Raw genomic sequence first — 16,930 nt, forward strand, 5'->3', positions numbered from 1 at the left:
GACTGTCATGATACACATGGTCTTTACAAGTGTATGTAAACTTTTGTTCCCAAGTATACATAGACAGAATTTTGTGACTCATGCCATGTTTTCTATGATAGAATAACTGGGAAAAATGACCCAAAGAAATTACACAAATGTTGTTTCTGTTATATGAAAATTTAACAGAATAAATATTTTAACTCTGTTTTATTCTAAGACACATTCAGTAAGCTGTATAAATCATCGGAATGTCAGTACTGTCATTTTATGCATGTTTCTCAGCTGTATGCATGTGTACTTTTACCTGTAGCCAGAGTTTATTGTTGGAGGTGTCTCGGCCTGTGGCAATACACTGAAATGTAGCATTCTGTCCAGCATTCACCTCTACATCCCCAAGGCGCAGGAAATGAGGGGATTTATCTGCAAGAAATAAAATGAAATAAATGAGCTAAATCAGATTGAGTAAAAGTTTTAACATTTGTTATTTATTTATTTACATTCATTTGACTGTTGAAAGTGGAATGAGGTGTAAAGCAGTCAATTACCTTTTAGTAGAGTCAGAAATAACCAAAACACAGTCTTGAATTGCCACTTGGAAGTAAAGTCAAAGTCACGTTCACTATATATAAATCAGTAGCCTCCAATTGTTAACTATTATGCTAAGATTTAAAATAAGCCTTTTACACCCTGAAGATGCTGTTTAGCGATGGCATTTTGATTCAGGGGATGTGATTGCAATCACAGATTGCAGTTCCTATGCTGAATGAAAACACACACACAAGCTCTCACACATGCATTCATGCCAATGCACGTGCACAAGTGTGTATGCGCATGCACGCAGGCACACACACACACACACACACACACACACACACACACACACACACACACACACACACACACACACACACACACACACACACACACACACACACACACAAAACCTGTGTGTCCAGAAATGCAGCTGTGAGAATGAATGCTTCCACTGTGAAGGCTAGGTACTAATTCCTTTTCAAATACTTGCTCCTTCCTATTAACAGTCCTGCTGCTTTGCCTTTAAAAGACTGGGGATCCTTTCATCATGCTTTCCTAGATTTCAGGTCTAAGTTTAGGAATGTCTTCCAGGATCATATTGACAACAGAGCACAGGGATACCAGGACCTCACAGACTGTGACAGGGGATGGTGCAAGACAGTTTGTGTTTATGACTTTAAATCAATAAAATCCATTAAGAAAAAGATGTAGCTTGAAAGATTTCAGTTCTGTTGCTATATAGATGGCTGAAGGAGTTGTAGTAGTTTCCTCTCCTACATGAAGACCCTCCAGGAGTATGCCTATAGGTTTAGATTAACAGACCCTTCTGTTAACAGTAACAGTTTTCATTCAACTTTTTTATTTGCCCCTAGGAGTAGGGAAACATTCAAGTGAAGGAGACAAGAAGACTTGAAATGCTCCCAGAAAATAAAATGGATCACTCTCTCATCTCTTTCCTGTCAGTATAGAGACAAGGCATCCACTGTTCACTCTGTGTGTCTGTGTTTCTGTTTGTGTGTGTGTGTGTGTGTGTGTCTGTGTGTGTGTGTTTGTGTGTGTGTTTAGAAATGTGTGTGTTCATAGGTTAGAGAAGGAGAGAAAACGCTGAGTGGTCAGAACCTTCTTTCACCATGATTGCCCTAATACTGTCTCATTTCCCGCTTCACTCTCTCCTATTTCCTCTGTCTCTCCATTTTTTTTCTCATCATAATCTCGCTCTCCCTTTTTTTTTATTTCTTTCATTTTTTCCTACGACTTGTCTTTCTCCTCTCGCTGCATCCCTCCACTCCTGTGTCACCTTCCCACTTATCTACCCACTCAACTGCAACAGAAACCATCCCAGGTACAGTCTAATTAGTGGCCAAAGCTATCAGCGTCTATTCAGCGAACTACGACTAATTGCTGGCATGCTAATGACTCACCGCATGGATAGCTGAGCACCTGAATGTCGTCTATGGCGATAAAGCCGGCTTTGCTGTCCGAAATCTCTGCTTCAAATATGACCTGAGGAATGAGAGAAAGGATATCAGTGTGTTCATGATTATCATTAATACAAGTATTTTGTACTTTCTTAATTCAACCCTTTATTTGAAAACAGCCTCGATGAGATCTTTGTAGCATATACAGTATAACCAAGCACAACACAGAAATCCACACCCCATTTGTAATAAAAAATCTGTGAAGAAAACATCTGCAAAAGGCATTCAAGTAAGAGCATCCAATAATACTTAGTTTTTATTCCCCAGTGGTTAAATTTGTGTGTTGCTGTATTTGTTCCAATCTCTATTTTGTGTCTTTGCAAAATACATTTTAGTAAATATTTCATATTAAACACACAAAACAGATCATTAAAGAATCAAGTCTGACTTCATACTGATACGTTTGTGATTTTCCTATTAAATTTGTTAAGATATTTGCCACAGAAATGAGTAAGCAAAGTGAATAAGCAATGAAAGCCAGGTAAAGTAGAGAAAGAAGGGTTTGGTCCCATCTTTTTTTTGTTCCAATGCCATTCTGTCTTTTCCTTTTCTTGCATCTGTACATTTCTTCTCTTGATTTCATTAATTACATCTGCATGTTTTTTCACTTCATATTGATCCTTAAATGTGCCTTCCATAAGTACTACACTTAAAAATATAGTAAGCACATAATAAAGCCCATATTATGGTTGCTAAGAAGTTATTTTAAAAGATGAGGATGGCATGCTTCAAATTTTCGCAGACATGTATGTTGCCTGCAGGATGACGTCTAATTTGATTAGAAATGTGTTCAATACTTTGTCTAATTCTTTTTCAAATATTTGAAGAATTTATTCCCATACGCATCACATCTACTTTGTAAAATTAGCATGATTATACATAAAATAAGACGATGGCATGGAAAGACATTATTATGGAAAACTGTAATAGTGTACATGTTAACATGCTGCCATTAGCATCTAGGTACTGACAGAAGATTATAGCCCACTCCCCTTCCTCTCACAGACACAAATGCAAACACTACAGGCATGACAAGCTTCCATTCTTGTGAATGGAACTGTCAAAAAGAACCAGGTGCAGCTCGTTCTGAGTCAGAATTCAAAAATGACTTCTTGAAGCAACTTTAAGTAACTTGTGGAAAGTTGAATTATATGTGAATTTCTACAGATGCATTGGAAACAATCTATCACACTTGTTTTAATACCCTTGAGGAATGGAGACAGTGTTGTCTACATCACTGTTGCACACAAGGGCTTTACCATTTAGAAAGTCCTTAGAGAGACAACCTTGCAATGATGGGCAGTGAGAGTAAATGGGACTTGAAAAAGAAAAGTCGTGTATGAAAACATACTGCTATCAACTGTTGCACAATAGTATAGTATGGCATAAAATAACAAATCACAGCTGAGTATGTAAATTGCATTCTTAACACGAAACAACTTGCATGCTTCAAGGAAGGAAGGAAGTGAAGTCCATATATGTTAACAGCAGGTTCAAATTGTAATTTCAAGTGGCGTCATAACGCTGCAGTCAACAGGTACTTCAATTTCCCTGCAGTTCATTAACTGAAGTTCTGAATAGCTGTGATTCCCCCCATCCTCATCTTCCTCCTCTTCCCTCCCTCGTCATTGTCTATATGATAGCCTTCCAACTCGTTACACTCCTGATTTGTTCCATCATCGTACCTTTCGAACAATTTCTACCATCTAATTTCTCTTTCTCTCTGTTTTCTAACAGTGTTTGCTCAGAGAGGAGCACTGTAATGAATGCCATCAAAAAGGGAGGCAGAGGGAGAAAGAGAGCAAGGGGGTGAGCAGTTGTTGTCATTCATCACCTGTAATAGGAAATCTGCTGTGAACTGTTTACCCATAGCTTATCATCTCCTGCTTGTCACACTCTCCCCCTCTCTGTCTCCCTCCCCTTCCAATCTATCTTGTCTCTCTCTCCTATCATTTTTCACTCAGCTCACTGCGGAGCACAGCAGCAAGACATCAGCTGACTTTTAATACCTTCATCTCTGTCTGTCTGACTACCAGCTTACCTGGCTGCCTCCCTCTCATGTCTGCTCATCGTTAATTGTTACTATAAACACATTTGCTATGATAGCCTTAACATGACCTAATGACTTCTTCTCTTTTGAGTGTACCTGTATGTGTAAAAATGTATTCTTTCTGAAATATGCTTTATATTATCTTCAGCATAAATAGGTTCTTTTAAATCAGTTGAATCAGTTGTTTCTAAACCAAATACAGTGACCTGGGACTTGAATACTTTCCTTTCAAAACACTGGTAATACAGTTTTTTTTATTTAGCTGAGGCAAAATCTTTCTTAATAATTCAAGTGTGTGGTTTTGGGTTGTCTCATCAACCTGTCATCAGGATTGGAAAAAGAAAAAAATATTAGGATTGGGTGACGGCGTACATCCTGATATCATGCAACTGCATATATCACTGTGATGTATTCATGTACGGGCATGGAAATAAAAATGTTAATAGCTGCAGGGTGGGGATATTTCTTCAATTTATCTTTAAGTCTGAATCCGAACAAATGTAAACTTTTAGATTCCAGCTGTCTCTATACGCATATGAACTAAAGTTTCAGCTAATACATGTTCCAGTGGCATGAAACTGAAGACAGAATATGGAATATGGAAACAAAAAAACAAACAAACCAAGAAATAAAAAAAAATTCTACCAAATCGACAAATACACATAGTCAACAAGTGAAAATCACATAAAAGTAGGCAAAGGCTGCAAATCTATTTTATGTAATATCAATAAAAATGAAGAAAAGGAAAAAATAAAAAGATTTTTTTTTTAAAAATCCATGCCATGCCAAATATCCAAAATAAATCTTCTCAGTTGAGACAATTGAATCAGCACATTTTGGGGATTTTTTTCCTCAGTTATTTGCTGCTCATATAATTACAGGATAATTCAGTGACAAGTTGTTAGAGCTAAAATTAAACTAGAGGGCTAATGTCCTACCTTGCACTTTTCATGAAAGTGTTCTAGATCTGCACCAAAATGTAATGGGTCCTTCTGTTTCCCATGCTCCACCCTTCTCCCAAGTTTCATGAAATTTTGCTGTGTAGAATTTGCATCATCTTACTAAAAAAAGACAAACGAACTGAAGCACTGATATATGATCACATACTTCTGTTTTGGCTTTTCCCTTGTCAGAGGAATAAAAACTAGTTAACTGTTTTGCTGTTTAGGAACAATCAAGAAATCCGGTGGTCCATTGAAATAAATAACACCGAAAGACAAAGGTCGACTTAAACAGTGGTGAGTGGGTGGGTTTGCATTTTGTGTTTGCATTTTGTGTTTGCATTTGATCTTACGAGTATGTCTGCATGTGACAGGTCTTCCACTGGAGAAACCATTCTCATTACAAGCCAGTGCTAAGGGCTAACACATGAACATGTTCAAACATGAAAAAATAGCTTCATAACCCCAAAGCCAATAACCTGCTTCACAGCCTAAAAAAACCTACATAAGCCTCAGCAAACCCGGATGATTACATTCAATTAAAACATGTTGACACATGAGTTTCATGCTGGTGCTCTCCTTCGATAGTCACTGAGGGGGACAGGGTTCCAGATGGGCTATTTGGAAGATGCTTTCACACTTCACTCTATAGTAATATTATATAGTCCTCAGGCTGTGTGTGTTAACATGATTAGTGTGTGTGTCTGCTAGAAGATTCAGACAGGTTATCCTGAAACATGCTCACATCTGTCAACACCAGCCAACAAACACATACAGATAATGCTGACTGACAAAAATTAAGAAAGATGCAGACAAACACTCACAACTTCTGTATAATGCAACCAGCTACAACAGTCCTGCATCACATCCTCCTCTGCCATCTGGTTATACATTGTATAATGAGAAAGAATATTCTTCTTCCATTCTTCTTCTGTTAATCTCACAATGCTAAGGTCGGGTCACTTAGGTGTCAAGGTGAAAAGACACAAAAGCATTGACAGCAATGTCCACCAGTGACACACCCCCAGCCATGTAAACACAAGTACATGTTAACACGCACTCAGCTTGCCTTTGTAAGCTTCATTCTGCCTAATCGCCACCTCCTGAGACTCAGTCAACACTGATAAATCACCTGACTGCCTCACAGCATGTGTGTGTGTGTGTGTGTGTGTGTGTGTGTGTGTGTGTGTGTGTGTGTGTGTGTGTGTGTGTGTGTGTGTGTGTGTGTGTGTGTGTGTGTGTGTGTGTGTGTGTGTGTGCATTCACATCAATCGGAAATAATGACATATGCACATGACAGAAGAATTGTTTGTACACATATCTGTTGCTTGTTTTTTAGGGACTCACCTGATATTCATTGGGCCAAAAGGTGGACACAGCAAGTTCTGCTCTCAGCCAGTCTTTACCTGAATGACAACATTAGAGTTATCATAAACCAAAAAATCACAACACCAATGAAATTACATTGAGTGGTGCACTGAGCCAGTCTTTACCAGTGTAGGATGTCACATTCCATATAGGGTTGGCCAAAGGGCCCTTGTTTACCTGGAAATATCACAGAACACAATATAAGACATATGAATAGTTCACAGAAAGATTTACTGATTTCTTTCTAGACATTTCATTTCATTTGACATTATAGCAAGGTATAGTTAGTTGAAAAGACATGTTTTTATGTTTGTTGCTGTCAGCAATGTAAGAGTTGATTAGGCCAGCACCTCTAGGCTTATAGGAACTTTGGCTTGCAGAACAATAAGGATATTCTCAAAAAAAGGTTTTCTGCCATTCTTCTTCCTAAGCTAAGACTAACAATGCTGCCATTATATATTTATGTGTTTACTAACTTTCACACACTGTAAGAAAATGCTGAAAGAGGAGAAGATGTGGTGGAAATGATTTTACAAGAAGGCAACAAGGCTTTGAAAACTGCATTATGAAATACAGCCAGATAGGTCAACTGTGATTTATTTCTCCATATTTTGTACTTTGATAGATGACCAACAAAATAGATGTGCATGTTTGGCTTTTTTTTGGTAAAAAATTACGCATTTTGTTATGCATCTTTAATATCATCCCACGTCTGTGCTGATGACACCCAAATAAACCTCCCTTTTAATCCTGATACCACCACCTCCACCACAACCATCATTCACCCAGTGGCCTGTTTCCAAGAGACAGACCAATTGATGAAGTGGAGGACGGCCAAAAACTGTCTGTAGCTGAACAACAGTAATACTGAAGTGGATTTGCTTGGTCACTCCCACAAAACAACAGCCATCACTAGCAAATCAGGACTATTAACAACAAACTTTCAAGCCCATGTTACAACTTAGTGTCATGTTTGATTCCTCTTTACATTTGATAAGCACAGTAAGTCAATAGAGAAACGATAGTTCTTTAAGCTGAAGATCAAGGCCAAGCTGAAGGCCAACCTCTTTCTGAAAGACAGGAAGACTATAATGACTGCATTAATTTCCTTGAGGCTAGATTATTGTGACTCTCTGTACCTGGATGTTGGGCAGTTCTCACTGTCTTATCTGCAGCTGGTGCAGAATGCTGCTGCAAGAATTTAACTGGATAAAAAAATGGAAAGCATCACACCTGCTCTGGGTAAATACAGAACTGACTGCAAGGTTATAAAGCTGTAGATTGGGTTGGTACCAGGGTACATTTCAAAACTTCTTTGCCCGTTAAGAAGTCTTGAAGGGCAAGGAAGTTCTGAAATTTAACCTGGTTTGGATTAGGGATGTGCAGACTAGTCGTTTAATCGTTTAACCGCCTACTTATTTATTAAACGTTTTGTATTTTACTAGTCGGTTAAACGCTAGTGTGCCCGAAAACACGCCCACAACTGATGCTCAGATTGAAGTTCCAGATGTCTGCCATCTCCTGGTGTACAGTACATGAGGCACACGAGGCAGTATATTTGAAGCTATGGCTTGTTATGTTCAGCAATGTTGCTTGTTGCAATATTGCGACTTTGGCGCTTAAAGGGTTAAATTGCAAATTTTCCGAACTGACTAGTCGCCAATAAAATTAGTGACTAGTCGGTTCAGAAATTCGTCGAAATTCCCATCCCTAGTTTGGATAAGCAGCTGGTGTTATCATCAGACCAATTGCTTTTAACTGTTACATAATCGAGGCTGGTGGGTAAAGGAGATCAGGCCTTTGCAGTAGCAGCTCCAAAGCTTTGGAACAGCCTTCCTCTTTCAATCAAATGTTCCTCCTCTATTGATTTTTTTTCAAGAAAAACTTCAAAATATATTTGTTTTCAATTACTTTTGGTTGTTCCCAATATTCATATTAGGCTCATATTTATTTCTATTTCAGAAATTCATCTTACAAGTTCCTATCTTTTTGTCTGTCTTAGTATTTACTTCTATTTAGTTTTATTTTACTAATTGGTTTACAAGGTTTATATCATATGTATGTTTGCACATAATTTTTGTTGCATATCTGATCATATGTCAAGCATTTTGGTCAACTTGTTTGATAAATCTGATACCAAAACTCTTGGTTAAGACAAGGCAATCAGAACCTTGTGTTCAATGTTAGTTGCATTACTTGTTGTTTCACACAACAAAGACCACATTTTCCAGTAAATCCTATTTTGTCTGTTAACTGAAAAGGCTCTGGTCATCATCTTCCACTTTCACAATTATGACTAATAATGCTGTCCTATTTCCTGTAATATCAAATCTAGCCTCTGAAAATGTAAACTGCTGAACAAAAGCAGCTAAAGGTTCACATTTGATCTCAATTCATTTAGTTTGCTTGCTGGACAGAGAAAAGCAAGTAAACTGAACCGAACATTTTCACTCTATTGAGTCAAATAAATAGTGCATTATTAATCTGCGCCGCTGGGTTGGTGCTCAGTACCTTCACCAGGACGTTGAGGGTGCCAGGGCTGGAGCCATCAGGGCTGGTTAGGAGATAGTTGAAGTCAATACAGTGCGTGTCATTCTCCTTCATGACAGGCAGCTGAAACCTTGCCTTCTCTCCGGCATCATATTGAGAGATGTCAACATACATGTAGGAACCTGGATGTAGAGACAAGGAATAGGTAATTTATACAGACAGGTTATAAATTAAAGAAAAAAACTGAACCATCCAGTGAGTGGATCTGGTGGCTCTGCTAAGCTGTGGGGGGCATTTTGCTGGAAGGATCTGGGTCTACTTGTCCCTTCAAAGGACACTTCAAGCAAATCCTGAAATAGTGAACCATGCATATTGCTACATAGCACGTGAGGAATCAACAATGTACCAAGACACTTTATGTTATGTTTTGGGTTGTAACTGTTACATTTGCAACTCTTTGTCAAAGCATGGCACATATTTTATAGAAATCGTGGTTTCAACAGATTAGCAATGGTGCCCTCTAAGGAGATCGTGCATAGATGCAGTGACTATTATGAATGCAGTTGTCAAAGAGTGGGCTGCTTACCAACAGCTTGAATCACATACACATTCATCATCATCATCTAGATTTTGAAAGATTCTAAAGTCTATATAGCATAAATTAAATTTTTGACATTTTCTATCGCACTCCCATATAATATTTACCTCACAAAACAGTTTCACACAAAACATTTATTTATAATTCAATCTCTGAATTTATCCCATGACCAACTGATTTATAGCATCTAGGACAAAAAGGAAAGAAAGGAAAGGAAACCAACATTGTCCCCATTACTTTACGCTCTAGGTTACCTGCTCTCTGGCCTTCCCTCTTTGATATCAGACATTTTCAAGTATTGTGTTTCTTGTTGCCTTCAGAAAACAGTTCACCTGCCACCCCACCAATGCCTATGAAACAAACTCTGCTTCTATCAATGTGTCATTTGTATCTTCTTTGTGATTTTGTAATGGTTTCTCACATACAAACCAAAAACAAATAAATACAGGGAAAAAGAAAGGAAGAGTTGATACCCTTCTAAGTGGCTGGTTTGTGACCAACATGATGCGAAAGTATATTGACACCAGCCACTACAGGTATCACACGCTCCGTAGCTGGACTAGTCAAAGTCTTTTCCAGCTGTCAATATATCATTAACTGAAACAAGCCAGTAGTATTGCAGTTGTATTTTTAGTTTGAAGTTTTAGTTTCGTTGTATTTTACAGCCATCTTCATCTGTACTTCTTTTGTGTAAATAATGCTTCTCTTTTCTTTGCTGCATTTAGATACAAATCAAATGTTTTTCTTATGCTGACATGATGGCACAGCATAAAAATGTTCCATTTTCCAGAGGAAGTTAGGAATGAATGACTTAGGAATGAATGCACTACTTCACACTTTGCTCTTCACTCACTTTGTTAGTCTACTAACACTACTGAGTACCATATCTTGCACCTACTCTAGCTGACTCTGGGAAATTGAGTTTAAAATAATAAATAATCTGGGTGTACTGGCAGGACAGACCGTCTGTTTATCCAGATGTTCTGGTAATCAGTTCAGACCTCAACCAGATGTTGCTGCACTGAAAAATGATGAAATGTGATCCTTTCCTGCTTGATGTTTAATCTCACAATCTCACATTAGCTCATCACAAATTCAGAGAAACTAGCCCATGATATTAACTCTTTCTGAAGCATATTCTAATGAAAAATTAACCAAACTAGAGCTGAAACAATACACTGATTTACTTATTAGTTCGTCCTTCTCTTAATATGAGTAAGCCATTTATTAGTCATAAATGCCTCACATACACTGGTTCCAGATTATTTTCTTATTTATGTTACTGTAAACTGAATATCTTTGGGTTCTGGAGTTGGTTTTACAAAAAAAAAGCAATATAAAATATAAATAATACCATCGCTGTCCATTGACTCTGTAATTATTGTGACATTTTAAAGGGCATTTTTTTATGTTTAGTACATTGATTGGAACATTAGTTAATAGCTTACTTAATGATGAAAAGAATTTGAAAGAACTGAATAACAGAAGAATAAAACAGGGAAGGAAATAGAATACTACTAAAATGTCAAAATTCTATTGAATAAATACAAAACAGTAAAATTGTGTGCCACAACACTAACAATAACTGGTTAATTTTAATTTGCATATTTTACCATGCACAATATGCACTATACAATAGGCTGTAGGACTGTGGTGATTATCAGCTATTGTTTTGATAATCTACCGTGTTAAAACACATTTCTCTGCAGAATAGAGCAAAATGTAACAAGCTTTCAACTGATACACACAAACAAGTGTGGTCGTGGACACACACATCAGCCTTTCAGCACACTGGTTTCTGGTTTGGCTCTTGCTTTCTTATGATCTGTTTTTCTCTTTTATTTCCACTGCAGGCCTACTTCTACACACATGCACGCACATATTTCTGCCACTGCCACAAAGGTATTAGAATAATCTTACTTCCTGGTTCTGAATGTCACCAACCAATCCACAAATGACTACATCCAAACTGGACTCGAGCCAGTCACAACAAGGCCAGCACCGTTCTCTCTTTCCAACATTGTAAGCTAAATCCGCTCAAAATAAACATGTGATCGACGTCTCTCCTGTTCCTTCATTTTTGGCACTGATACTAAGATGGAGACATGAGTAAAATGTTTTTAAGATGGTTGGCAAAATGTGTGCTAGCTAAAAATACTCTCTATTAGTCAGAGACCCAGATATGTCACAAGTTACAACAGCAATATTGGAAAATATAACCTTTAGCACTTTTAGCTAATCATGGTGCTTTAGTGTAGTTAAAAACAGATGAATATGATTTTACAGTGATAAGATTTAAACCTTGTTATAGTATTACGTAGTTACTGAAAGGATTTCCATAAATATTTTACAAAACATTAAAATGCTTCAAAATCAGCATATGGGGACAGACCCAATCCGGGATAAAATAGATCAGAAAATATGAGTAGGGAAAGACTGACAGTACATGAAAGTGATACATCTATGCAAAGCACGACGACCTTGCAATGCCAAGAACATCTGACACTTGAAGTCTGCCAGTTTCTAAAATGGCTGATGTCTTTGTACTTCCAAAGTCTAAAATGGCTGCTAACAGAATGACAACGCAATATAACGATGAGGCTAAAAATAACGCTGCGACAGCCTAAGACCCAGATATGTCACATAATGACAACAGCAGTGTGGTAGACAGAGGACAGTATTCTTCGTCAAAACAATAACAGCTTGCTGGTGGGATAACAGCTAGCAGTACACTTTCATTTTTATCATTTTAAGATGTCAGTCAAATTATGTATGATACAAAATGAATAACCACCTGGCAGAAATAATACTCATAATTATGTAATGTTACACATGACTCCTCACCGGTGAGAGGTGAGAGCGTGCGCTGTGCAGGCCCGACCTCTCTAGCCACCGGTAAAGTAGAGTTTGAGATCATTTTTATTTTCTTTAAAGAATTGCCTAATTAAATAAAACAATTGGGCTTTTTTAGGATTTGAATTTATTTTTTCTTTGGAAAGTTGAAGAAAAGAAATAGACATGAATTACGGGGTAAAACACAAATGCATGACATGCAACACGATGCCAGTTTGATTCCAGTCCTTAACTAAAATCAAACTGGTAAATTGAACTGAAATATTTTGTTGTAAGCTCTGCAACCATGCAACCCGGACACTTGTCGTACAATTTTTTTCATTTTAATTTTTTTAATGTCATTATAGCTGCATGAGTGTTCATATTTTGTGTATCCTGTATTTCCTGATTTATTGTGCAATGTATTTGGCATGCTATATTTTTGGAATACATACACATTTTCATTTTAATCATTAGATTTAATTTCAGATTTCTGTATAAAAGCACTTTATATCAAGATTTGTTGCTTTAATCATGCTTTAATCACTTCACTAGATTTCAGCTTACCATCATGTAACACAAACAAAAAACATAAAAGAAGTCCAGTTGCTTCATAAACACATTGTTTCAGGTTAAGTATTTAAGACCTAACAATGGAAATGCTCAACCAATCAATTTACAATTGTACTTGTAATTGCTTCAGGTGGAGATGTTTTAACAACACTGCAATCTAAAGCAGCAAATACTACTTTTGTGAAATGCAATGCTCAAGTCTTGCATAGATTGTCAAAGAGGTTAACGCCATTAAAAACTGTGTCAGTGCATCCATCACTATTCAATCGTGGACTCTGCTGCAATTTAAATGTCTTTTTTCCTCCCTAATAGACAGTGCACAGTGGAAAACAAGAGGAAAGAAGACATACAGAGAATGGCATGCCAAATAGGTTTAGAGTGGCGCTGGCTAACAGTATTATGAATCGAGAGTATCTGCTTTAGTCCACTGGGCCACAGAGCCCCAGCCCATGAATGTTCAACTGCACAACATACACTGCCAGCGTAGCATCTAGACTCTGCCATGGTGACTAGTGCCAATGCCAACCCAGAGAGATTACATGAAAGAGTTTTATCTCTGTTACAAAAACTGCCAACCCATCCCTGCACACTCTATACTGCCTTAAGCACAAATGATGATTAGCAATTGGGACAAATTAATGTGGGTGATAAGGGAAACAAGTACAATTGTTGGCTTTGCAAAAACACTAAAATGACTCTGTTCCTTGTAGATGACTTTTTCTCTGCCATTACCACTTACAAAATACTTTTGTAAAATTACCCTGAAACAGTGGGAGTAGGTATCCATTTGTCTCCAAGGGTCAAAAGTGAAAAAGCTTTAGTACCACAGCTCTAAATCACGCCATGCCCTCAGGAAGACTGCAGCTAGCCAGACCAGAGTACAAAACTACTGGTGGCTGGGATTGCTTGAGAAACCAATTCTAATAATAGACATTAAAGTGTCCCTGGGCAAGGCATTTAAGTTACCGACTCAACCCATCACCCATTTCCTACTACTCCTTCCAAATAGAAAATCTTGCCAAGTGCTGTATCTGTAATCCCCTCCAGCAACCTTGTTTTCCATCGACTACACCACTGTTTCACACCCTGCTGGCATTATTAACACATCAAATGTCAGTTCATGCTTCTGTACCTTTAGGCGAGACTATAAACCTCCCCTTCAGCAACCAACATCTCCAAACCATTAACCTGCATTGCCATCCCCATGCCTTGGCGCATTCAACTAGCTTCCACAGGTGTTAATGCTATGCTAATAGCTGACAGTACTTTTGCACTCTTCAGAAAGGTATTTGACCTCCTGAAACTGCCAACTCTGCCTTCTTCGCAGTGACACCATATGGCATTAATAACTGCAAACACCAGACTTGGGCTCTATACCAGTGGGCACTGCACTCATGTGTGATTGTTTAAATGCAAGATCACATGTATCAGACAGCAGTGTGGAGGGGTGGAGGGGGTTTAGAACTGTGTATTTGTGTGAAAACTGCAAAGAGCTGGTGTTGAACAAAACCTTTCTCTAAATGTCAGCGAGTCTGGGTTGTCATGATGATAAGCATGAGAGATAAATAATGCCATTACATTGTCATGGTAACAAAGTCATAATCTCCCACAACAGAGGATGAGGAGAAAAAGAAAAAGACAGCAGAAGAGAGCAGATGAGAGGAAACGGGTGGAAAGTAAAGCAGATGGGAGGAATTAAGGTGAAAGGAGGCAAGACTGGACAAAGGAAAGGAAAGGAAAGGAAAGGAAAGGAAAGGAAAGGAAAGGGATTTTTTAACTTCATTATCCATAAACCAGTCAACATTCTTACTCTGTGGTTTTGGAAAGCAAGTTACTATTTCAACATTGCCTAGCCGGTTACTTTTACAACTGTCTGCTTTTAACATTGTAAAGTAGGCAACCTTCCCTGTTCCCTGCCGTTGATTAATGACCTCATATTCTGTTAATTAGACCCTCAGCCCTGAGGCAGAAAGATTTAATTTCCCCTTCATCATCATGGAGAAAAAAAACAACTGATTAAAGAGAAGAGGAGAGGAGAGTTGAGTATAGTCGAGTAGATGAAACGAGAGGAGAGGAGAGGAGAGGAGAGGAGAGGAGAGGAGAGGAGAGGAGAGGAGAGGAGAGGAGAGGAGAGGAGAGGAGAGGAGAGGAGAGGAGAGGAGAGGAGAGGAGAGCAGAGCCATTGTCAATGGGGAAACTCACAGATCGTCTACAATCAGATATAAATACCTTATTAAAGTGAAAGTCCTACGTTTAACTTCCACTTAAGCACAGGCACAAAAGTACTATTAGCAGTAAAATGTACTTGAAGTATCAAAATAAAAGTATGTGATCTGCAGGATACCCATGCATCAACATGCAAGAAGCAGCAGGTCAAGGTGGAGCTAGTTTTGACTACAATATACTGCATACATTTAGATAGTTTTGTCCAATGTTTGCCCAAACTAGGGACTGGACCTCCTCCCAAGAGCCAAATAGCTGTCCAAAATGTTGTAAAGTATTAAGTAGGATAGTACATAACAAATGTATTAATTAGATAAACATTCTGTCAAGTATAGTGGAGTTCAGGTACAAAGTACTAGAAAATTACACTTGTGTAAATGCACTTAGCTATTTTTCCCACTACTGATAAAGGAGGAGGGAGTGATTTGTAGATGACATATAAGACATTGAAGAAAGTGAGTCGGGCCTCACCTTGTGGCAAATCTGGTGAGACATATGGTACTTCCTGGGTGTTGATGTGTGTCCAGTCGAAGTCATCATAAGGATCTTGTTGGTAATCGCACTGAGAGAAGCCCTCATCAAACGTACAGCTTCCTGCGAAAAAGAAACCCAATAAGGATAAAGTAAGTAATAAACTAAACTGTATCTTTTATTACAGGATTAACTTTCTTCCAGTCTTATCCAGAACACATTTTGATTCTTTCTCTATGTTGTTTTTCTGTGCATGTTTGTCCTAGCTCATTAAAAATCCACCAGAAGTCAGCTCCGACAGTCATCACTCAAGGCCAGTTAGGATCACCTCTGACTCAACCAGCTGCAGCCTTCAGCTAATCATCTGAGCCCATCACCACAGCCTCAGGCCAACCATGTGTGAGCTGGCTGCCTCTGGCTCCGCCTAAACAGGAAGTCACACTAATAGTGAGGGACGTCACTTGTCCCTGACAGCGAACTAAACCGATCAACTTGCAATGATATGTGGCTTGTACTGGCAATATTGCTAATAGGAACAGCATGCTGGCTACTTCTAGCCATCTGATTCATTGACCTAGAAGTGATGCACAGCTTGTGTTAATAAAATGGCTAGGAGAAAAGTCTAAGAAAAGCTACAATACCATCTCATTCAAGTTTCTGGTAGTTAGTGGTGATAGAGGTGTGTCCTTTGTGCCCTTCTTTACAATAGCTGACGGTGGCTTGATTGGGATAGACAAAGTCTAATGTAAAGTCTTCAATCATTGTATGTACATATGACTTTATGATAGTAATCGATAGAACACACGCAATGAAATTATTCTATTAACAGTTCAAATAAACTGAGTATTGGGATCAAGCATACTGGCTACTATAACCCCCAAAAATTTCTAATTTCTATTTTAATATGATATAATGCATAGCTGCATCTGTCTATCTATCTATCTATCTATCTATCTATCTATCTATCTATCTATCTATCTATCTATCTATCTATCTATCTATCTATCTATCTATCTATCTATCTATCTATCTATCACAAACCAGCACTGCCAGCAACATAAATCTCCCAGCATTCAGTTGGCGGTACAGCTTTGCTACCTGTGTCCTAGAGCATGCTGTGGTAGTTGTGATGGAGAGCAGAACGACAGGCCCTCAGATACCCCACTGATCAGAGCTCCCACTACAGAGGCATACCAAGAGGTGACAGCCGCCGCCGGAGGAGAAGCAAGTTAACATCAAACTAAGCGACTGTCTTCGGCTGCTGGCTGTATGACTGGCTGTGACTCACAACCTCAGAGAGGCACTGGATCACATTCCTTTCGGCATCCTTTAAACCAACCTCTCGTTGTGCAATTCAGTTCACTCCCATTCAGTTGAATTAAGTCTTTGT

At 38.4% G+C, this 16,930-nt stretch overlaps 1 protein-coding gene across 1 annotated transcript in view; it reads right to left on the bottom strand.

Annotated features, from left to right (window-relative positions):
* The window catches only part of ptprk (protein tyrosine phosphatase receptor type K), a 121,551-nt gene that overhangs the window by 58,078 nt on the left and 46,543 nt on the right, over window positions 1–16,930 (bottom strand). Inside the window, 6 exon segments of the mRNA XM_022195584.2 lie at window positions 287–402; window positions 1,938–2,019; window positions 6,333–6,391; window positions 6,479–6,530; window positions 8,865–9,025; window positions 15,541–15,663. Coding sequence (XP_022051276.2) covers window positions 287–402; window positions 1,938–2,019; window positions 6,333–6,391; window positions 6,479–6,530; window positions 8,865–9,025; window positions 15,541–15,663 — 593 coding nt within the window.

This window comes from Acanthochromis polyacanthus, chromosome 16, assembly GCF_021347895.1.
Source record: "Acanthochromis polyacanthus isolate Apoly-LR-REF ecotype Palm Island chromosome 16, KAUST_Apoly_ChrSc, whole genome shotgun sequence".
In the NCBI taxonomy this organism is placed as follows: Eukaryota; Metazoa; Chordata; class Actinopteri; family Pomacentridae; genus Acanthochromis; species Acanthochromis polyacanthus.